The following is a 23,465-nucleotide window of genomic DNA, read 5'->3' on the forward strand; positions in this document are numbered from 1 at the left end:
CCAGACGTGTCACTCCAACACCATATCTCTTGTTTCTCAATCCAGAAGATCAGACACTTGGTCCTTCTTGTCGAACAATTGTGACACAATATTGTTCATATTCAGAACAGACATTATAAATATATATATAAATCCTGCAGCGATACCCTCGAGTGTCCAATAACAAAATTCCATCATCATTAGCTTGACACCTTCATCGCTCCAGTTTTACTAGGTAACTCGGAGATTCGGTTACTTTCACAAACAGTGCAACATGACCTTACCGTCATTTGATATTGTTATCTAAACCATGATACAACTCCATGATAGCTATCAACAGAGTCATCCACTCTGTACTTAAAAAGCGCGTTTACACTACATGTCACATTCACCCATTCACACACTGATGGCTATGCCACTGCCCAAGGACACTTCGACATGTAGACTGAGAGAGCTGGGGATCAAACCACCAACCATCCAAGTGAAAGATGACCAACTCTACCGCTGAGCCACAGTCATCTGAGAAGATAAAACCCCTTCTAAGAGGATTAATAAATAGGACTTGTCGCTCCGCATACAGCATCCCCTCACTTTGCTTGCTCCCTCACTATTAAGTCTGTTACATTAAGGAGCTCATTTGGTTTAACTGGTTTTATGGCGTGCCGTGTTTTTAATCTAAAAAACGCTAAATGCTCATTCATTAAGCTGAGATTCTGAGATTGTCTGATCGAACAGCACCGTGGATAACATGACTGTCTGTTTACAACTTTTGTTCTGAGGATGAGGCAGAGCTGTCTGGCATGAAGCAATGCAGAGATTACAAATCTAGCTCTCCTTGTGACTTTTGGTTGCATTTTTGGACATCTGAAGAGGGATGAAAGCTAATCTAATGGTAAACACTATGTAAGTCACTCCTCTCTTTTCCTCTTTTCTTTGCCATCTTCCTGTCATCTTCTTGTGTTGTTAAAGAATTACACAAAAACAAGGGGTCAGTGCGCTCAGAACAGCAGTCTTTGAAAAGACTTCCGTTGTCTCATTGTTCCCAGACGCAGGCTTTCTCTCCGCTCATCCCTTTTAAACTCTGCAGCTGCTGCAAGCTAGCTTCAGCAGAAACATGAGGTACACTTGTGTCAGGAGTAGGACAGTTCAAATCCACTTGTGTTGCTGCTGGTTAATCCCCTGAGTCCTTACTGTCAGAGCGAGGAGTATACTTCAGTCGGAAAGTCCCTGTGAAACAGTGAAAATAGTGAAATTCAGAAGCTGTGTTGAAGTTGAGCAGAATCTAAACAGTACATAGACATACAGTAGCAGGTCACCTTTGCTTAATTTTTAAATATTTATGGATAAATTAAAGCTAAGTCACAGAAACAAGATAATGTCAGTGTTTCAAAGGGAAGTTGTTATTCTATTTCTTTTATGAGTATGCCTAACAGTATGCTCTGATTGAGCACGTTAACAGGAGCATGCTCAACTGCATTCAATTTTTTACATGACAAACTGCTGCAACTTCTGGAAAGTTCTGTCATTTTTTCAACCTTCAATGCAGAATGGATCGAAACCTTAATAATATTGATTTCAAATTGTCGATGTACTAAATGGGACAATGCCTGCGAGCTAATTCAGGCAACTCAAGCTGCACTGATTTAATAATTGATATGCGTCACTCCCAATTGGTGGTCTATTTAAGCTGCAAGATTTGTGGTCTCTCCCTCTGCTCTGTAAATGCCATCGCTGGCCTGCACCAGTACTACACTCAGGTCCCTATTTAGACGGCAGAAGGAGCACAGTCTAAAGCACATGGCGCTAAATGATTAAGGGCGTGTCTGATGCACTTTTGCTAGTTAGATGGCGCAAAATTTGGGTGTGCCCATGTGAGTGACAAGCAGACTCGTGTTGTAAACTCGCCCTAATGCGCAAAGACAGATTGTGCCATAGATTTTAGACTTTAGACCAGGTTTTTGTTGGTCTAAGGCGCAGTCGCTTTCTGCGTCCTCAAGACAGCTACGTGCCACCTCATTGCCTGACCACACCTCATATCAAAACCAGCATGCACATGGGCGCTAATTGTGGCGCAAAATCACTTGCTATTTTCACAACGTGGGCGCTGGGTGTGAAAATGATGACTGCGCCGGGTGGAAGATAGCAATGACACTTGCGCTGTGCGCTTTAGTGCTTTGCTCCCAGTGGACGATAGGGCCCTCATACTTTCAGCCCCACCACAACCACCACCCCAGCCTCCACCTGCAGGCTCCGAATAAAGGTTTTAAGATATTACCTCATCAATTTCTGCGTGTAAAATAAATCTGCGAGGAGTGATGAGGTTGGACCTCAGACGCCAAACAAAAGCTATGTTCTGCTGCTGCAATAAACATTTCAAACTATAATGTGAGTTGTCTGACTGAAATGATTATTGTTGAATTAAACACTTCACTCTTCACTCACCTTGCTGTGCTGATTCCATGGGGGGCTGTTTGCACTCCTCTGCTCTGTGTCCATTGGCACCGCAGTTATAACAAGACAGGCTCCCTAATGGCCGTTTCTGGCCTACATTTCCCATGATGTGGGACTGGTAAAAGGCAAAGCCCTGCTGCTGGTCATGGGAAATGGGATTGTGGCGGTAAAGGGGAGGTGGCACCATCATCGGGTAAGAAAAGGGCGTGGCTCCGGTGCCGGTAGCACTTGATGAGGGGACCAAGGGACTGAGGTGGAGCAGAGGTCCAAGGGTAAAGAGGGAGGGGCAGGCAGAGAATGACTGCAGGTAGCCAGCTGCTGCATATCCAGGCAACGTCCCATAGGCTCCGCAGTTACCCCGACAACCACAGGAGCTGCAGACACACAGGGACGGGTTGTGACCTGAACTTTGATCCAGTGAGGAGGCAGAGCAGGAGGATGAGGAGGGGCTAGAGGTCGGCTGTGATGGGTAGTAAGTGTTGCCGGGCACAGCGGCAACAGGAACACTGCTTGCGGTTGCCATGGGAATAAAGCCTCCACCAACACTAGAGCAGCCAGACTTTGTGGAGGGACATGAGGAGGATAAGAAGGAAGAGAAAGAGGAGGAGGTGGATGAGGTAGGTGGGTAGGAGTAGTATGCAGATGGAGAAGGGGAGGAAGAAGAAGAAAGGTGGAAGTGCAGAGGGGGATGGGAGACATGGTGGAGGCTGTTGGAGGTGGAGGTCAGAGCAGAACTGGTTTCTACCATCAGACCAACAGCACCTCCTGCCATTTCACAACAAACCACTGAGTCCTGTAGTGCGGTGGAGCCATCCATTTTCAGCCCAGGGAACAGGTTCTCCAGCCTCACCCCGATCCCCACACTGAGCCCCTTACTGAAGCCAGCACCGGTCGCAGGATGGCCAGAGCCCAGTGGCTTTGTCCTGTCCTCGGTGCAGAGTGGAGGGGGCCTTGGCTTACGCGGAGAAGTCAGAATGCGTGCTGGGTTTGAGACTGGGGAGAGCAGTGTCTGGGGATAACTGGCCTGTGGGTGGTAGGGAGACTGTGGGATGCCAAAGGAGCATGAGGGAGCGAGAGAGGGCGCTGGATCGGTTTGGACAGGCAGGACCTGGGCAGTGGGGCGACTAAAGCCACTGGGGCAGCTGGAGTTTAAGACGAAGAGGCAGGATCGATCCTTCTCTGGACCACCTCCTGCTGTGTCTGGACCTGACACACCTGTAACACAGATGTGGTGTTTTAAAGTTACATTTAATTAGAACTGCTGTAAGATTTGAATAAAAAGTACAAATAGTCCGTGAGCCAGTCGGGTTGGTCGGTACCATCTGAGGGGAATAATGCTCATAGTGATTTCTGGCAAGGTGTATACATCTCTAGAGTTAGAAAATATGTGATATGATAATAATAATGACAATGATTACATATGTGTGTGTGTGTGTGTGTGTGGATATAGCCGTACATTAATATCACCCGTGTGCAACGATTGTTGTGATTTGATACTGACCAGAGATCAATTAATCATCTGGTGCCTAAGTAGCAGGTGTTTGATACCCTTATAAAAATCTGTATAATTGAGAAATTATAGGGATACACCTGCTATTATATACTTATTCTTGTAATTCTAGGAGTAAATTTTTCAGTGACAATATGAAAAATACCATGACATTGATAAAACTCAAGGTTTTTTTTTATCATTTGGGGGGTGGGGTAACATATTCTACTGTACTGATCTTAATATGGACTATACAGTACTGTGCAGAAGTTTTAGGCAGGTGTGAAAAAATGCTGTAAACTAAGAATGCTTTAAAAAATGAAAGTGTTAATAGTTCATTTTCATCAATTAACAAAATGCAGTGAATGAACAGAAGAGAAATCTAAATCTAATCAATATTTGGTGTGACCACCCTTTGCCTTCTAAACAGCATCAGTTCTTCTAGGTATAATTGGATACAGTTTTTGAACGAACTCGGCTGGTAGGTTGTTCCAAACATCTTGGAGAACTAATCACAGATCTTCTGTGGATGTAGGCTTCCAGGACTTCTTGTTCTTCTTCACGCTGAAGATAGTTCTTAATGACATTGGCTGTATGTTTGGGGTCATTGTCCTGCTGCAGAATACATTTGGGGCCAATCATACGCCTCCCTGATGGTATTGCATGATGGATAAGTATCTGCCTGTATTTCTCAGCATTGAGGACACCATTAATCCTGACCATTTAAAATTATGACTCATCAGCCCAGAGCACGTGCTGCATTTTCTGCACCCCAGTTCCTATGTTTTCGTGCATAGTTGAGTTGCTTGGCCTTGTTTCCATGTCCGAGGCTTTTTGGCTGCAACTCTTCCATGAAGACCACTTCTGGCCAGACTTCTCCGGACAGTAGATGGGTGTACCTGGGTCCCACTGGTTTCTGCCAGTTCTGAGCTGATGGCACTGCTGGACATCTTCCGATTTCGAAGGGAAATAAGCTTGATGTGTTTTCATCTGCTGCAAGTTTCCTTGGCCGACCACTGCGTCTACGATCCTCAACGTCGCCCGTTTCTTTGTGCTTCTTCAAAAGAGCTTGAACAGCACATCTTGAAACCCCAGTGTGCTTTAAAATCTTTGTCTGGGAGAGACCTTGCTGATGCAGTATAACTACCTTGTGTCTTGTTGCTGTGCTCAGTCTTGCCATGGTGTATGACCTGTGACATGAAACTGTCTTCCACAGCCTCACCTTGGTAGCAGAGTTTGGCTGTTCCTCACCCAGTTTTAAGCCTCCTACACAGCTGTTTCTGTTTCACTTAATGACTGTGTTTCAACCTACGTGTGACATTGATGATCATTAGCACCTGTTTGGTATAATTGGTTGATCATACACCTGACTATAATCCTACAAAATCCCTGACTGTGTGCAGGTGTACCTGTAAGAAGTGATGCTGGTTTGAAAGCAAAGGGTAGTAACACCAAATATTGATTTGATTTAGATTTTTCTTTTGTTTGCTCACTTATCATTTCGTAAATGGATAAAAATAAAAAAATATTATTTATATTTTTGAAAGCATTCTTAGTTTACATCATTTTTTCACACCTGCCTAAAACTTTTGCACAGTACTGTGTATATATATATATATTTATATATATAAATTAGGGCAAGCACAAAAAAGCCAGTCTGAGTGTGCCTAAAGTGTGGCGCGACAGACTTCAAAGTCCCCATTACTTTATACCTAAATAAGAATACATTGATTAAGAACTGATCATTAAGACATTAAAACATTTAAAAACTAATCTGCCTTCTTCCTTTTTTACACTTGTGACTGCAAAAAATGAATAGTCCTGTGAGAAACTTACGCCTGTGAATGTCTCTGGTCCTGTCATAGGTGGAGTCACAGCATAGTGGTGTCCGGGGGGAGCAGGAGGAGCTAGAGTAACCTGAGGATGAGCTGCTGTCTTTTGAGACAGGGTGATGGTGCAGCACAGCATCCACCTCTACTTGCAGCTCTACTGAAACACACAGCAACAAATGTAATAGGTCACACATCCTCAGATTACTTTTACATGTTAAGTCAAATGAACATAGATAACCTAAGATAAATCTTTGGCTTTGTTACCTGCAGTGGAGGCGGGGTGTGTTGAGGGTCCCATGTGACTGGAAGGTGTCACCCTTGCAATGCCACCGCAAGACCGCTTCTCTGTCTTCATCTCCCTGCTGGGCAACACACATGCACCATGCATGCACATTCATCTGGTGGTCCATCACGTTTATTTGAGAAGCACATTTTTAGCATAGATATGAGAAGCAAATCATTTCATAAACTTAAGTTGGCTGTTGCAGAAATTTTAATGTGATGGTTGATTGAAGAAGACTGGAACAGAACAAAATATTCCAAAAACCACACATATTGCAGTCTTAATAAATTAGCCCAAGGTATTTTGGAAACCTATAACCTAAACTATCACCAGCAGAGGGAGACATTGTCTGCTCAACAACTTACCTAGCATCCCAACTGCTCTCATCGAAAGCATTAGAAAGTCTAATGGAATACAACTGTGGGAAATTCCATTTTCTATGTCTTTCTTGTTTAAGCATGCTACAGGCGCACACACACACACACACACACACACACACACACACACACACACACACACACCTAATGGAAACCTGTTGATACTGGGCAGACAATTGGAGCAGGTAAGCATGTGAGGAACCAACTTAGTGTGTATGTATGTGCCTCTCTGTGTGTTTGTCTAAGCAGGAAAGTCCAACATGTAGGCACATTAGCTTGCACGTCCATGTTTTTGTGCTTCTGCATGTGTTTCTGTTGGTTATCTTCTAAGATAAGTACATCTTATCTCTGCAGCCCACCTACAGCTGGTTAACCATTGACACCTTATGGTCTGTTACTAGTCTTTATTCACAGTCGAAATCAGCAGCTGATCAGTCTGTCTGTTAATGGTTAATGGGACAAAGCATCTGCTTACTTCACTTCAAGTCACTGCCACTAAGATCTGCACTATGAAGGGAAACTGAACTCATTTTGATGTTACTTAAATAATTATATCTTTATATTTCTTACAGATAAGATTATGCATATTTTTCTGTGCAACATAAACAACAACATACACACTTTACACGCTGTAATTTTCTATAGATGCTAGTTAAGTGTAGGAGTAGAAGTCTATCAGTGATATTGTGTGCCCTTAGATTAAAACCTGTTCTTTGGATTTTCTCCAGATCTTCAAGAAGATTCTGCGAACTTAAGAGGTTGCTTGCTAAGCTGCCCTGGGCTTAAAAGGACACACAGATGATACTCAGAAAGCAGGGTCTAAGAGGATTAAGAGGAGCTTTTTAATTGTTTTTACTTAGAACTGTTATACAAACAAGTCCTCATTTAAAATTCACATGAACACGTTTATGTCGTACTTCTTTCACTGTTAAATTGATTGTTCGTCCTTGCAGCTACTTCCAAGTGCTTGCTCATGGGATTGTTGGGTCTCTGAAAATAGTATTATACAGGGAATGATCTAGACCTGCTCTATATGTAAAATTTAATGAGATATTGTTTGCTGAGAGAAGGCGCAAACTTCTCCAGTAGATTTGTGCTCTTTATTTCTACATGCTGCTGCTACTACTACTACTACTACAAAATGACTTGTTTGACTGGAGGAATTATGGTCGTGTTTTTCTTAAGCTCAACATCAAAGTAAATATCAGGGAAAAAAGTACAGAGGTTAAACATCAGCTGCAATCCCTACCACACAGAAATACAAGACCATTTCTGCTTCAGCCTCTCCATCCATCTCAACATTAAGGAAACACCAAGGAAAACAGGGTGGGATTAAACAACAGGTGCTTTCCTGGCCATGTAGATCCTCTCTTCCAAGAGTCTTGCTGGACTACAGGCGTTAGATGGCGGAAGAGCTATGTGCTTCCATTGCTTTATGATGTTATATTGGAAGCTCTGATAAACATAGATAGTATTGTATTCTGATCGCAGAGGTGTTCTCTTATGTTTTAGATGTCTACACAGCTCTACAGCAGCCTCATCCCTACTTTAACTTGAAGGCCACTTGTTCCGAGTTTTTTGAGCCTGTTACTTTTGACTGAAGAAGTGAAAGAAAGAGGTTTTTGCTAATTTGCTTTTTTTGTTTACAGACTGAATTTATTCATTTATAGCTTTATATTTATTTTTGTAATCTTGATGAAAACCAGATATGATGTGTTATTTATTGATTGTGCTTCAGACGTTCTGCTATAGGTAGAGGTATGATGTTTTTGAAGACTAGCTAGCTACTGTTTCCCTAAGCTATTCGATGCCAAGCTAAGCTAACTGAGAGATTAATTATTAGCCAGCTGGCAAGAGAGTAGTATCTTTTAATTTTCAACATGATAGGAAATATTTCAGAAGTCAGACATTGCAGTCATTAATAACTAATAGCTTATTAGCCTCAGCACTGTGTGCCTTGTTTTTCAATAAAATGAATCATGTGGGTTATCCCTTACTCAGTGTCTCCACATGATTACTATAACAAAATAAAAACACAATGATATGCTTTGAATTCTCCAATATAAAAACTACATAACTTGTCCCTTTAGAGTTTTATAGGTGCAGAGGACCACTTAAACACCTACAAAGTGAGGCATCAGCCACACCAATCACAGTTTGGAAAATAAAAAACACTGGATCAGTGATTTTTACTTACTCTGCTGACTTCTGTAGCTCTAGCTGAGTCTTGAGTTTCTTCTTCGCTCCTTGGGTTAGGTCATACTTGTTAAGGTCCTCCTCTGTCAGCGCTAAAAACTGAAGGTAACACAGCAAAACTGGGTTATAACTTGAACTAAATAATAACTAAAACTTATCAACTCCAACTCAACAAGCAAATCAAAATACTAATCTTAGTTAGCGACAATCTTTGTTCTGATTTATATTAGATTTTTACTGTAACAGGAATATTAACATTAAGATACAAAATCTCTGTAAGAACGGAGTGCTGGCCAACACAGCTGCATAAAAAAGTTTCACATAAAAAAACAAAGAGTTAAACAAACAGAAATAACATCAAAACATGAATGAGCAGAGTTCGATAACAACACTTGTGGATTCAATAATGAAACGTTCCTTAATGTTTTTATAATCTTCCATACTTATAAAATAATCTAGTTTAAAGTGGACATATTTTAGCTATGCAATACATTGTCTATTATTCTAATGTGTTTTTGATTCATGTTGGTAAAGTTTGTTTTGTTTTCAAAATTGTATACATATTTTAATTTAATTATTTTTCGGAGCATCTCCTTCCCCCTGAAATAAACAAGCCGTTTTACCACTCAAAGGTTAGACGTTAGCCACGATTGGCTGACGTGTGTGATCCCACGTGGGGGAGCGGCCACACTTCACTGTCGCTCCAAAGTTGTATAAAACATGGCTGCTCTAGGAACGCTTATTCTGCCTTCTATGTACGAGCCAGAATCGCCAGGAGGTATCGGAATGGTGAGTTGAAATCTTGCCGGGGCGGCTGTGGCTCAGTGGTAGAGTCGGTCGTCTTTCAATTGGAAGGTCGGACGTTCCATCCCCAGCTCCTTCAGCGGGTATGAATGTGATAACTGATTGACAGTTGGGCACTCTATGTAGCAGTCTCTGCCATCAGTGTGTGAATGTGTGTGTGAATGGGTGAATGTGACATGTAGCGTAAAAGCAGCTTTGAGTGGTCGCAAAGACTAGAAATGTGCTATATAAGTACAGTCCATTTACCGTTTACAAGCTAGTGCAAGAAGCAGCCTGAGGTGAATGACGGTGAATGACGATTTGTCAGTTTCAGCGAAAGCAAGGTTCTACGTAGAAACCTGCAGTTATTCTGAAGGGCCCATTTCAGAGGCGACCTTTTTAATAATGTATATCTGGAAAAACACGGAATTATGCAGTTTTCACTTTTTCACTGTAAACAATAAACATCAAAAATTTGAAACCCATGCACAATATGAGAATATCCATTCAAAACATACGGCTCTATATCACACCAAGATTAGGGAGCGAAAAGCACTTCACTAAACACAGAGCAGGTTTGAGCAGTGATGCTCATAATCACACATGCATACATAATACATACATAATAATGAAGGTATTTAGAGTAAACACATTTCAGGATGGAATGTAAAGCTGACCCACCTCCTCCATGGTGAGCTGTTTGAAGACTGGGTAATACTTATGGAGCCGAAGCCTGCGGAGCCAGTCCAGGATGCCATTCTGCTCTGGAGTGTTGGGCTGGGACTGGGACGGTACTTGTGTATGGGACTGGGAACGAGACTGGGAATGGGACTGAGGATATAAAAGGGACTGGGAATGTGAATGGGACATGGGCTGCGTATGAGGCTGGTGCAGGGCCTGAGGCAGTGCACAGGTCTGACTGCTGGTTTGTGGGTGGAGGTGGTGCTGGGAGTGCTGCTGGGGCTGAGAGTACGAGTGGGACTGACCGTGAGCCTGGGAGGAGGAGGCATCACCTCCGCCGGCCATGCAGCCCTGAGTGGGCAGGGCTGGCACAGGGGGAGGGAGGAAGGAGAGCTTGGGGGAGTGCTGGGGAGGAGGAATGGAGGGAGGTAGAGGCAGAGGGAGGGAGGAGATGTGAGGGGAAGGCCGAGATAAGACAGAGCTGTGGTTGCTGATGACGGGCTGGACACTGGCCACTCTGTATATCGCCCTGAGAAAGGGAAGACAGTGTGAGGGGTCAGACATGATCATGAGGAAAAGGATTAATGGTAGAAAGACAAGAAGAGAGAGAAATCCTACCTGTTGGTTCCTCTGTACTGAACCATACAGCCAAGATCTGAAGAAGTGAAAACAAAAAGATCCTAATCATCATCATTACATCACCAACAAGTTTGAAAAAAACATAAAATAAATGTGCAAATGTGTAAAAACACTGCATTGCATTAACAAACTGCAAGACACTAGCAGCTTAAGCCCTTTAATTTACAGCTTTTTGCTTTGCTTTGATTTTCTCAAAAGAGTTTCACCATGAAAACCAGACAACATGCTCTAAACCGAAACTCATCACTTACAAACTACACTCAGTATAAGTCAACATCAAATTAGGTAACACATCCCACTTGAAGGTATCAGAGCATCACAGCAGAGTGTTCACTGAATTTTTATAATGGCTACATTTCAAAATAAAATGATCACTATATAACAACAGTAACAGAAACTCCGATTTTAAACAAACAGCAGATGGCAATGAAAAAAAGGTCTAATTCAAATCCTACATATGCAAAATGATCACTGTGTAATTGAAAAGGTCACGTCTGATCAAAAAGAACAAAATAATAAAGAGAGGCAGTAAAATCACAATGTATAACACATCCCCTTTTTCAAAACAAAATAGCTCAGTGTGGACTAAACTCTGAATCACTTGTAATTGCGACACAAAAGGCATTCAATACATCTTTTTAAAGTTTTTAAGAATTTCTGATTCTGATTCTCACCGAGTTGGGAAGTTTATGACAACAAACCACAAGAACCTGGGGCCTATGCTACAAAGTGAGTTCAAAATACCCAGGGAATCTTTTCCTGATCTAGCTTCACTTAACCTGAGCAGTCACACGACGCTGGCCATCAACTCAATAAGTCAAGCTAGGGTGCCAGGATGAGCGTGTTTACATAAAAGAGGCTGAGTCTGCAGTAATCACACATGGGGAAAAGTTTGCCGTCAGTTCATCGGCATGTTTTTCAAACTCAGAGCAAACTATGATATTAGAAAACTCCACTCAGCTGTAGCTGCTGAATGCAGGAAGGACAACTGGAGAAAAAATGCAGACTGTGTAAATGTGCTGATTAAGTCTATAATATAACTGCTCCATCATTTATGCATGATATATTGACTATAATAACACCTGTGATGAAATATAAATGAATACATTGCACACATGTATTCATGAGACGTTAATGACAGATTTAGACTAAGCATCTCAGCTCCAGTCGTATCAAACAGACTTATGGAGCAAATAGATTTAAAACCACAATTTAAAGCAGTACGAATGCTTACTTTTAGTATAAACACACTTCAGTGCTGTAATCAGTCTCTCTGTTGTAAATTTGTTTCAGTAAAGCACGATTTCATGAACATATTTCATATCAAAAATCACACGGTAAAGCCGAAATGTTTTACCGATCACTGTATCACACACGCACACACAGGCAAAAACAAATGACAAAAAGACTAACACTACTCTGATGGCTATAAATACACTGGGATGTCACACTCTTAGAATCAAACACACACACACCAACATGAGGTCATCACACTCTAGGCTTTCCAACACAAACACGCCACGATGAATTCCCACACCAGACTAAAATAGACCCAGTCAGCTCCCTCCAACACCTCCAAAACACAAACTGAAAAGCCTGCCTGCAGTCCCACTCCTCTCACCTTTTCACCAGCACAAACCAGGACCTTCACATACAGCCTTGTCCTTTTCATTACCTCTTTTTTCTCACTTCCTTCTCTCTCACATATCCGACTCCAAAATCCAGGCGAGAAATCTTTAATGTTGCCCTTCTTGCCCTGTCCCTCCTTGGCACCTTCTTGCCTTGCATGTAAAAATAGGGACCTCCTGTTTTATATCTCTGCTGCCCTCCATAAACATTTACTTGTCTTATACTGAGCTGCAACAAACTCAGTGTGTAACAGTGTAAAATCTATCCATCTATTAATATCAATATTATTGCCATTGCCATCATTAGTTACTATTATTATCAAAGTTGTTACTGTTGTTATTGTTGCTGTCTGTCTGTCCGTTTATTGTTCTCTCTCTATCCCACTTTTTCGAGCCAGCCGGTCGCTGCAGATAGCTGTCCACCAATGAGTCCAGTTCTGCTCGAGGCCCCAAGTTTTTCCCTGCCACTCCTGCAAACTGCTTGCTCAGTGGTGGAATAGGTTTGCCCTGTGTCAATAATATAACAGTAGTACATTCTAGCCCTCCTCTAAATGTTGAGTGCATAAGATAATTTTTGTTTGGATTTGGCACTATATAAATAAAAGTGTATTGATTTTTTCTGATTAGTGTCGACCTATTTCTCTACGTTATAAAAAAAGAAAAGAACACAAATCACATTACAATTGGAAATTTAAAAAAAGGGACACACTCTTTACTTCAAAAAAAACAAACAAACATACTTGAGCTGGAGCTGAACGGGTACGTTGGGGGTACGGGAGCTGTAGGTGGGGAGGATGGTAATAGAGGGAGACTAGAGGAGGGGAGGGAGGGAGGAGTGTTGGGTGAGAGAGGCCTGGTGGAGGTGAGGAAAAGCTGGAAGCTTTGGTGCTGGAGGACATGACAGGGCAGCGTCGCCAGACACCTATATGCAGGCATACAGAAAGGACAGCAGGGGGACAGACCAGGAGTCAGATAGACAAAGAAAGTCAAGACTAAAAAGAACTCCAGCTCATATTTAACTCAAGCATGGAAGTTCACTTAAGAATAAGCTTTGTGTCTTTTAACATATAAACAAACAAGAGAATGAGATACCTCAATAATACTGTTTGTGCTGCAGATGTAAATCAAAGGGCGGTTTTAGCCAACTATGTTAGTGTGGCCTGCGATAGATAGAAATAATGGGATGTGCAGCTTGGGCAGTAGGTAGTCGAGAGGTTAAAGAAGCAAACTTCAAATCCCTGTCCATAAGGGTGTAGATTTAATTTCAAGATGGTGAGGGACACAAAGTATATGCACAAAACAAAATGCATTCTGCCTGCCACCTAAAGGAATTAAGACTTACACAACCTGCCTGTTGTTAGAAATAGAATAAAGCTAGCTAGTAGCTAGATCTCTGTTTCAACTAGGTAGAGTGGACAGACTCTGTTTATACATGAACATGACAAAAGGAAGGGTGCGCCGTGGGGTACAGTGGAGGACGTAGTCAATAGTTAGAAAATCTTCTGGTATTTTCTTGGCTTTTTGCCTTAACATTTACTGAGTGGGAATCACCAAAGCTTGGCTGGGCTGACACAAACCTGCTGAAAGCTGCTGCCATCAAAGCAATGTCTGTCAGTGTCTGTTCTTGCTTGTGCATCCACAACTGCATAGTGATTAATACACATTCCTGCCAGATCTGTGTAAAGGCATTACGAGCCTTTAGAGAGACAGCAGATGGATGTAGAATGTTGAAAGTAAACTTTGATGTTAAAGTATAGATTTTGAATTTCCCCACAAGTCTGCTTTGCAAATTGTTCAGAAGGAAAAGTTTAAGTAAAGATTTTCTGGGACATATCTCCATGAGATATGACATCGCCTGTGGAAGGTAAACACATGATCTGAGGCGCAATTCATTCCTTAAAGAGAATGAATCTTCAGCTCTCCTCTTTTCTTTTCAAACACTTTTCAAAGACATAAATAAATATGGAGGTTGATGGGACTAACCTGGGGTCCAGTTCTTTGGACATAGTGAAGTATTTCTCCACTCCTTCATCAGGAAATGCTTGGGACAGCTTAGAGAGAAAAGTGACGACAATGATACATGAACTAAATTAAGCAAATTTTGTTTTCTTTCTATCTTTCTACATCGATGACTCCAAGCTATACACCTCTATCAAACACAACTGAAATGATAAAGTCATATATACATTAACAGTACTGCTGACTTTTGGTTATTCTCTCAGCTTAAACATGTGTTTCAGTGGTGTCCTCACCTGGGAGAGCAGTTCTGTTACCTCCTCCTGAGTTCTGACAATGGATGTCATAAAACCATCTGACCACCTGGCCTAAAAGGGGAGTCGGAGGAAGGAAGGATGATGGAAAAGGAGAAGAATGAAGTGAAGAGGAGTAAAAAAAAACAGGTGCAAAGAAATGGTAAAAATATGAAGAGATGAAGAGAGAACATTTGGAAAAGTGAGCAGGAGTCAGCTGTGTGTGTATGGCTGTTTTCATAGGACCCACCTCAAACACATATTCACTGGAGTCTTCAGACTTGTGTGTCACTCCTCTCAGCACCACACTCTCAATCACCACTGAAAGTAGCACAGATGGATTCACAGATTGATTAACCAAACGTTGCATGTTGGAAACTGTTGCTGTGACACATCAGGCACTTGTCTCCACTTTATTGATTGATTTATTTTGACTTTATATAGTGAAAATATTTTAACTTGGTCTCCTGTCAAAATATCTAAAGGGAGCAAGTCTCTGTATTCATACATGAGTTAACATGTCTGCACACATTATGGATTATTTGTGATTATTATCTCTCTCCTTTGATGTCTTGGTGGAAGCCTGAGGTGCAAGTAAGGTCTGCTCCACCACCATTAGATCCATACCATTAGATAGAAGGGGTGAGACTAACGTAGAACTAGTTGACACACTGAATAGCTAGGTGTGTGTTTACAGAGGACCTTCTGGTTAATTGAGACATATTAGAATCCAGAACTCTATTTGAAACCAGTCGAGGCGTGCAGGAACAAGTAGCAGGGAGAGGGAACAGATGAGCAAAGTGGTAGACAGATAGAGAGGGGGATAAAAGGGCTAAGAGAAGATACCAAAAACACACACATCCGTCACCACCTTGCCATGTCCCTGTTGGGCAACAGCTCTGTAAGGCTCTAAATGCTGCCTGCTAATCACATTTACCTAGGCTGCCAACACACACGCACACACACACACACCCACATTGTTGTGTTCAGCATGTAGTAGCACAGAGAACACAGAGGGGAATATACGCACACTCTCAGGCACACACATAAAGTTTATATGCCATGCCCTACCATTTCCCCTGTGCATGTTTACCGTGTTTCGTACCCCATCAGACAGAAGTTACACCTCATTTGTTGTTTTTTATGATTTTTGTTGTTTTTTAACTCGCATGCTTAAACTGCAGTTGTAAACTAAATACACTGAGGCAGTGTTGTGACCAAGTCATTTTTGCTCAAGTCTCAAGTCATTTGGTCCAAGTCTCAAGCAAGTCTCGAGTCATATTTTTCTTGGGCAAGTCAAGTCAAGTCAAGTCACAAGTTATGTCAAGTATGTACGCAGCGCAAACTGGGAATCATGATTGGATGACTCAAAAAGCTCTGTATGTGATTGTCATGATTGGATGACTGGCTGTCAGTCAGACTCCTCGCTATGGCAACACGCAACATCAAAGCTACCTGATGTTTCTTCCCCAAAGAGAAGCCTCATCAGTCGTACTCATTACTACTCAATACGGTCTCAGAGCAGACCAGCATCATGGCTGCGTCTGTGCCAAGAGTCGTTACTTTTGGATTCAAAAATTTCACATGTGAAGGAAAAAAATGAACTGCTGAATGTAAGACCTGCTCATCGAAGATTTCTGACAGCCAGACTACAACATCAAACTGTAAGTGTGAGGGCCGATGTTAGCTAATATTAGCTAGATACAATCTGTTCACTAACGTTAGTCAGCGATAGTTCAGCAGTAACGTAGCGGTTTTGGATCGGATCGGATTGAATATATATAAAAGGGAATATTTTTTGGACTGAACGAAATTCAAGTTATTTGTTTTGTGTTTGACGTGATTACTTTTATTTATTTAACTGAATATCAATAATTATAATACAGATACAATTCACTGTCATACTTTTTGAACAGGTTATATAAATTGGCCAATAATGTCATTATTAGATGGGCTACTAACACCTTGTCTTTTCTCTTTATAAAGACCGGATACTACAGGTAAGAGTGCTGGATCTCGGGTGGAAAAAAAGAGATGTGACTTGACTTGGGACTCGACTTGACATAACCTGTGACTCGACTTGACTTGACTTGACTTGACTTGACTTGACTTGACTTGACTTGCCCAAGAAAAAAATGACTCGAGACTTGCTTGAGACTTGGACCAAATGACTTGAGACTTGAGCAAAAATGACTTGGTCACAACACTGCCTCAGTTTATTTAGTTTACAACTGCAGTTTAAGTATGCGAGTTAAAAAACAACAAAAATCATAAAAAACAACAAATGAGGTGTAACTTGGTAAACATACACAGGGGAAATGTTAGGGCATGGCATATAAACCTAATTGTGTGTGCCTGAGAGTGTGCGTATATCCCCCTCTGTGTTCTCTGTGCCACTACATGCTGAACACAACAATGTGTGTGTGTGTGTGTGTGTGTGTGTGTGTGTGTGTGTTGTGCTGGTGACAACAACTATGTGGTGTGACCATGAGGTAGTGAAATAGTTGAGTATTGTGTTACAGACAGATGCAGGGGGCCAAGACAATAACAGAGTAGCCAGCAGAGGTTTGCCACACCTTAAACAACATACTGTTCATCAGCTGGTCACTGGGCCATTGGTTTCAAATGAATGATCATGAAGGGTATACACTGTCATCAAACAGTCTAATGAAAACCAATAGTTAGTGTAAAGAATAAAGAACAAGACTCTGCTGTCAGCTTTTCATAATGTGTGTGCTTCAGATTTTCCCTCTTTTGTCTTGTTACTGTTTAAAACCCTCCTGTGCTATAATAACAAAAGGTGTTTTCCCTACAGATCTGTACTTCATTTACATTAACCTCACTGTACTGTTTAGTTTAGCTGGCCCTGTTAGGGTGGAGCATCTTAAAACTCTTTTTATTGGAGTACTTCTGTCTTTTTGCTTTTTATGCATCAATGTCAAAGTCCTCTGCTACACTCAACACTCATGTGCATCAAGAAACACCATGGCAGTATCAGCCATCAACAGCTCAGATGTATTGTTTTAACGTACAATACTTTTATTCCATGACTCTTTCAGTATAAACATTTACCGGCAGTGTGACAGATGGCCTTCTGAGATTCACTTGCCAAACGGAAATATAAGCCACATGTATTTATAGATTCCTCATTTTTCTGCTTGGCTGTGAAAAAGGTGTAGAGGGTCTTTAAGAGTAAAGCATATTTGAACAATATTAATAACTTACATTGATTCAACCTTGTTCCCAGTGGCAACAGTGGGCTACTTTAAGCAAAACTGCTCTGATAAACTTATAACATGGCAGATATCAAGCATCAAATAGGACACAAAGTTAGTGACTAACTTAATGCCTGAGTAGCAAATTTAGCAGCAGTAAGGTCCAAAAGAGGGAGGTTGAATATTGGACTGACCCTACAAGAAGAACAAGAAAACTTATTTTATCTTGTTATGCAGAGTTTTGGTTTTATTTTTTCGAACTGTAAAATTTTATCGGGATATAGGATTCAGAAGTTTTAGTTGATGACTGCTCTAACTGATCAGCCAGATCCTGAAATCATGTACATCATTAAGTGCAGCGGCATTCTACATTGCAGCTCTTTCTCTTACACACACACACACATATACACACACACGCACACACTCTCTCTCTCACATACACACACACACACACACACACACACACACACCTACACACGCACACACACACACGCACACACCTACGCCTAGGGGCAGCATTCTTTAAGCTTAGTTTTGGTGTTCAGATGAGCCAGCATGCCACATCTTGTTCAGCTAGACTTAACTGGATGACTTAATAGCATAACACTCATACTTCATACCAATATGGACATATGGAGGATGCGAGTGAGTGCATACATACATACAGTTAGTTAGATGGAAACACAAGAGCTTGTGAAAAGTACAACAGTATGGTAGAGAATATTTGCATTACAGATGCTCATGTTAAAGTTGCTTTACTAGCTCACCTTTTCCTGCTTTTCCCAAAAGTTTTTTGGATGGTGCTGCTGCATCTTGGCCCTGCCCAGCAGGTAGAGGAGAAGATAGATATGGTAGAGGTGGTGGTGGAGGAGGGACTGGAGGGGGAGGAGGAGGGAGATCCAGGGGAGGTGGGGTGAGCTCCTGGCTGACCGCTTGGTCTTGTCGTCCTACGTTGACCCCAGGATCCAGCCCTGTAACTGTGCCGGCCTCTCTGCTCTGGCTCTGGATCGTAGGAATGAAAGATCATTCAGCCAAAGGGACGTTAAAACCACAGAGCAAAGGTCAGGGGCGAATAGATGCACTACAGAACAGCATGAACTCCTCAGCCTCAAGTATAGCTGGTTTGCAATACAAAGCATGAGCGGGAGATTTTGAGCTCCCTTGTCTCGTGGGTTTCTGTGGATCATTGCTGCTGCTGTGGACCTGCTTGACTCCAACTGCTACAATTATTATTATCAGTCATTCTCATAATAGTTGCTAATATCATACATATTTGTTTTTTGTTGCTTTGTCTCTGTCTGCCTGTCTGTCTCTCTGTTTGTTTATCTATATCCATCTCTCTCTTTCTGCCTCCCCTTCTATCCCACTGTCTTGGCCCATCCAGCTGCAGCAGATGGCTGTTCACCAATGAATCTGGTTCTGCTCGAGCTTCTGCCTGGTAAAAGGAAGTTTTTAATATGAAAAAGAGCATCTAAAGTGTTCTGAGACAACTTTTGTTAAGATTTGGCTCAATATAAATAAATGTGATTAATGTGCTTTGCTAAAGAAAATCTGAAACGGATCTTCTCTAACATGGGAATAAAAACTGCACGTTATTAACTCCTGTCATTTTCAAACAAGTAGATTTTAAAAAACTCCAACATCCTCCAGTTATCAAGACAATCTTCTGTGATTATTAACTGAATTATCATATTAACCTATTAACCATACTAGTTAAATACGAACTAGTTTGCTGAAGTGCCTTCCCACCTTAAAATTGAGATTTCAAGTAAATCATGTTGGGGCAAAGGCTCAAATAATCACTTACTGTATCATATAATGTCACATAAGTTAAGTTCTGTATAATGTATGGAATGTGGACTAAATGGTCTAGTGAGCCTTTTAAGTTGGTATTCTAAATGTAAAACATTGTTTGTATCTACACCGTTTAAATAAAGATTACTACTTCCACTTTTGTATCACTCTGTTACACAGTTAAGCAAAAAACACCAAATGCTAATCTATAAATAAAAAACAAAACATTAGAAGTGTGCAGCTCTATGTTTTTAAAAGGGGAAACCCACTGTGTCCTATCGCCTGCAAATAAACTGTACCCACACAAACACACAGCATGAGGCAGTAGATCTGAAAACAATTAAGTGTGCTTTTGCCACATCCGCACGTTACTTGCCCGGCCTGCCAACTCTCTGCTCTGTCTACAGACTGTAAGTGAGCGTAAGGAGAGTCAAATGTTGATGCATTGTAGTTGCATGAGCTAAAAGGACTAATGAGGACAACATGAACCAGTAGGAAGGTTTAAAAGGAAAAAAAACAGCAAACTGTGTGGAAGTTCAGTCGAGATATGTTTGGGATTTTGGACAGCCTGTTAATGTCCCAGAACGCCAGCAGCAAAAAAAACTGAAACTATAAAAACAGACTGTATGCTGAAACTTCTCCTCCCTCTTCCACAAAATTCAGCCCAACTCTGCGGTTAATTCTGACACTGGAAATGTTTTTATACATGCAAAAAGCACTCATATAATAGGGTGATTATGCTGGTTGGTACAGGTCCAGCAGATGTGTGCAGTGTATTGTTACTGCTGTTTATATCACTGAACTGTGATGCAAAATCTTGAAAAAGAAAATCAAATCCATTCGGCACCCAGCTGCTTCATGTTAGAATAAGGTCATGCAAGTTGACTTAAAATCCTGGAGAAAGAAAAAGACTTCTGCAGGCGGGGGAGAACTAAAGTCTGTTCTGTGCAGTGTAGAGAAATAAGAACTGTGCTCAAACAACCTTAGATTTGATTTCGAGGAAGGAGGAAGGAAAAGTATTTCTGGTGCTACTTTGTACATTTACTTTATTATTGTTTAACGGGAAAATGTGTAGCATTCCATTTCATTCCACTACACCTATATTACAGCTATTCTTCTTTGATTTTACATACAACATATTGTATATAATGAGCTTATAAGCTTATGCAATAACCCAAAACTAAAGTAGTTACAAAACTTTAACTTTGGTTTCTTTAGCTTAGATGTTGAACGATTACAACCTAGAAGAAGAAAAAACATATTCTTCTTCTTCTTATGAATAAAAAGTGAAAGTCATAACTATAAATAAAGCTAACCCTTGCTTCCCAGAGCCCTGTGTAAGCTAGTTCTGTGGCTAATGTAAACCATGCAAGAGAAGAGATGTACACTATTACAGTCTTTGGATGAAGCTATTGTGACAATCTATCTAGAGTAGGCCTGACTAAAAGGTGCTCAACTACAGATTGTGCTTTTAACAGCTCTGGATTACAATGAAACCAGTTATTCCCTTCAGAGCGCAGAGGGAAGGAAAGAGCTGGAATGAGGGAGTGAGAGAAAGAGAGAGAGAGAGAGAGAGAGAGAGCATTTATAACTTCCTGGGGATTCACTGGAGACACACATGCACATGCGCTTACAAACGCTCTCTCACACACACACACACACACACACACACACACACACACACCACAGAGGGTTGATTTCAGCATAGAGAAATGTGCTGACCTGCACTAAGCAGGAGCCAAGGGCAACAAAACACTAAATACAAACGCTCCTGTCTAGGCTGGGTACTTTCCCTTCACTGCTTACACGTTTAAGCAGTGTGCTTGCCTGCTTCTGAGCATAGTGAGTAGCACATAGCAAGTGTTTGTTTACATCTGTGTGAAAGGATGGAATAAAGTAAAGCCAATGTTTTGTTTCTTTAACTTTCCTTTCTCATCTCTCTTTACTTTGTCTGTATAAATACATTAGTCCTGAATGATGTGCAGAAAATATTCAGTGTGCGTTAACTCTGTTTAATGTTGCAGTAAAGATATGTCATACATATATGTCACCACACGGTCTTTTTCTCAGCCATTGAGCTAGTAGCTAACCTTGCAGTTGCTACCATATTAACACAACTAATCTGAGTTTAGATGACTGCCAGCTGGTGCTTCAGTGGTGTGAATGCAAGATTCACGTATCCAGGACTCAAGCTGATAAGTGTATGCATATAAGACAGTTTTTTCTAATTCATTATGATAAAAGCCAGTCTTTACAATGCGATAATTATGCATTCTCATATTGCAATGATCATGAGATAGCAATTTATTAGCCCTCATATAGTATCAGTTTAGGTCTCTTACAAATTCTTTAAATGCCTATCCTTTTAATGCTGAGCCCCCGGCAGCACTCTGCAGATAGATCCCAGATGTTACTGTAACACAGGGTTAATGAACCACTCATTCCCTACATCATTGGGAAATCCCCTCTTCTCCCTCCCACTATGAGCTACTTCCATTACAAGACTTCAGTTATACAACTAAAGTCTTTTTTTCCCTGTCAGCTTTAATTGTCAACATTTGACATTTTGTGGCAGACCACTAGTGTTGTTGTTCCACAATGGCATTGTTGTACAAGAAGAGTATTTCAAAACTTTAATCATGTGACAGACGCATCATAACAAAGAAGAACGATGGCTCAAAAGTTTAAACTGCTCTTAAGACTGTTCATAAAATGGTAAGAAGACAAATTAATTAAATCCAAATATGGAGATTGTGAACTTCTAAAATACATGTCGTGTTTTGTTTGTATTCCCACACACCCAACCTTTCCTACACACATTTGTGCACCTGTATATCGTTATTCTAATTTTCCTGATGCTAAAGTAGAAATATATATTTGTATATATTCACGTTTCTTGTTCATCTTCATCTTATTGATATGATGCACCAGCTTTTCAATCTGAAGCAATTTAATTGAAGCAATCACCAACAATTATGCTCCAGCAAACAGGAAGTGATTTTTTTGTAATAAAGAGGAGGAATAACTTGTTGGTTTTCTACTAATTTAGAGCTCAGTTTCTGATGCTTTCTCTGTCTGTGGAATTAGACCCTCCTCTAGATTGCTGTCAGTTTACCAACTCTTGTCCTGCAGCATGACTTTCACTTAATGAGGTCAAGGTTAGATATAAGGCGATGACAAAATGAGCCGCTGTGGTCTGATGCCTCCTGCAAGTTTAACTTAAAGTGTACCAGTCGGTGAGTGTTTGGTTAAAATAGTATATTTATATTGTAAACATGTTCCTGTCATTGCTATGCATGTGCTCTAAATGTTTAGTTAACTGTTGCCGATTAAATCATTAGACTGGGAGTGATCTGATATTTCTCCAGAACTGACGTAGCTCTGACATATCTTTTCTCAAAATGCCTAATGTACCAACCACCTGTTTGCACCTCTCCTCCCACCTGTGCACAATGTGCTCTGCACTGGATACCAAAATTGTAATGCAAAATTCAGTGAGAAAAAAATATGAAACTATTGCCAAACAAGTAAGCTTGAGGTCTTCATTTTTATTTTCAGAAAAAATAAGTAAAGTTGATTTTATTCTTAATTTCAAAAGCCTGTGCTGATGCTAGCGAGCAGGCTTTATTTCCCTGCCTGCAGTAGCATGGGTGTCAAGCGGAGCAAGAGATGCAAATAAACAACAACCAGCTCAGTAAAACAAGACTCTATTGCAACACTTGTAGTCACACTGGGAAATATATCACACAGTAAATCATCCACAGAAATCAGCCACAGATTAAAACTAGGATGAGAGATCCCAATATGACAGCACTTTAACATAAAACTGAACTTCCTCTAATGTAAAATGTAGTTGCTGTGGACATGAG

At 41.0% G+C, this 23,465-nt stretch overlaps 1 protein-coding gene across 1 annotated transcript in view; it reads right to left on the reverse strand.

Moving 5' to 3' along the window:
* Window positions 1-310: 310 nt before the first annotated feature.
* zcchc14 (zinc finger, CCHC domain containing 14) overlaps window positions 311-23,465 on the reverse strand; it is a 28,773-nt gene continuing 5,618 nt past the window's right edge. Inside the window, exons 3-14 of the mRNA XM_069686786.1 lie at window positions 18,570-18,804; window positions 14,838-14,908; window positions 14,591-14,662; window positions 14,322-14,389; window positions 13,079-13,260; window positions 10,690-10,726; window positions 10,072-10,600; window positions 8,609-8,706; window positions 6,016-6,113; window positions 5,756-5,905; window positions 2,422-3,645; window positions 311-1,206 (exon numbers count right to left, since the gene is read on the reverse strand). Coding sequence (XP_069542887.1) covers window positions 1,151-1,206; window positions 2,422-3,645; window positions 5,756-5,905; window positions 6,016-6,113; window positions 8,609-8,706; window positions 10,072-10,600; window positions 10,690-10,726; window positions 13,079-13,260; window positions 14,322-14,389; window positions 14,591-14,662; window positions 14,838-14,908; window positions 18,570-18,804 — 2,820 coding nt within the window. The 3' untranslated portion in view covers window positions 311-1,150. The remainder of the gene's footprint in view (window positions 1,207-2,421; window positions 3,646-5,755; window positions 5,906-6,015; window positions 6,114-8,608; window positions 8,707-10,071; window positions 10,601-10,689; window positions 10,727-13,078; window positions 13,261-14,321; window positions 14,390-14,590; window positions 14,663-14,837; window positions 14,909-18,569; window positions 18,805-23,465) is intronic.

Source organism: Semicossyphus pulcher, unplaced genomic scaffold (genome assembly GCF_022749685.1).
Source record: "Semicossyphus pulcher isolate SPU_LCO1_2020_fin unplaced genomic scaffold, fSemPul1.0.p SCAF_8, whole genome shotgun sequence".
Lineage (NCBI taxonomy): Eukaryota > Metazoa > Chordata > Actinopteri > Labriformes > Labridae > Semicossyphus > Semicossyphus pulcher.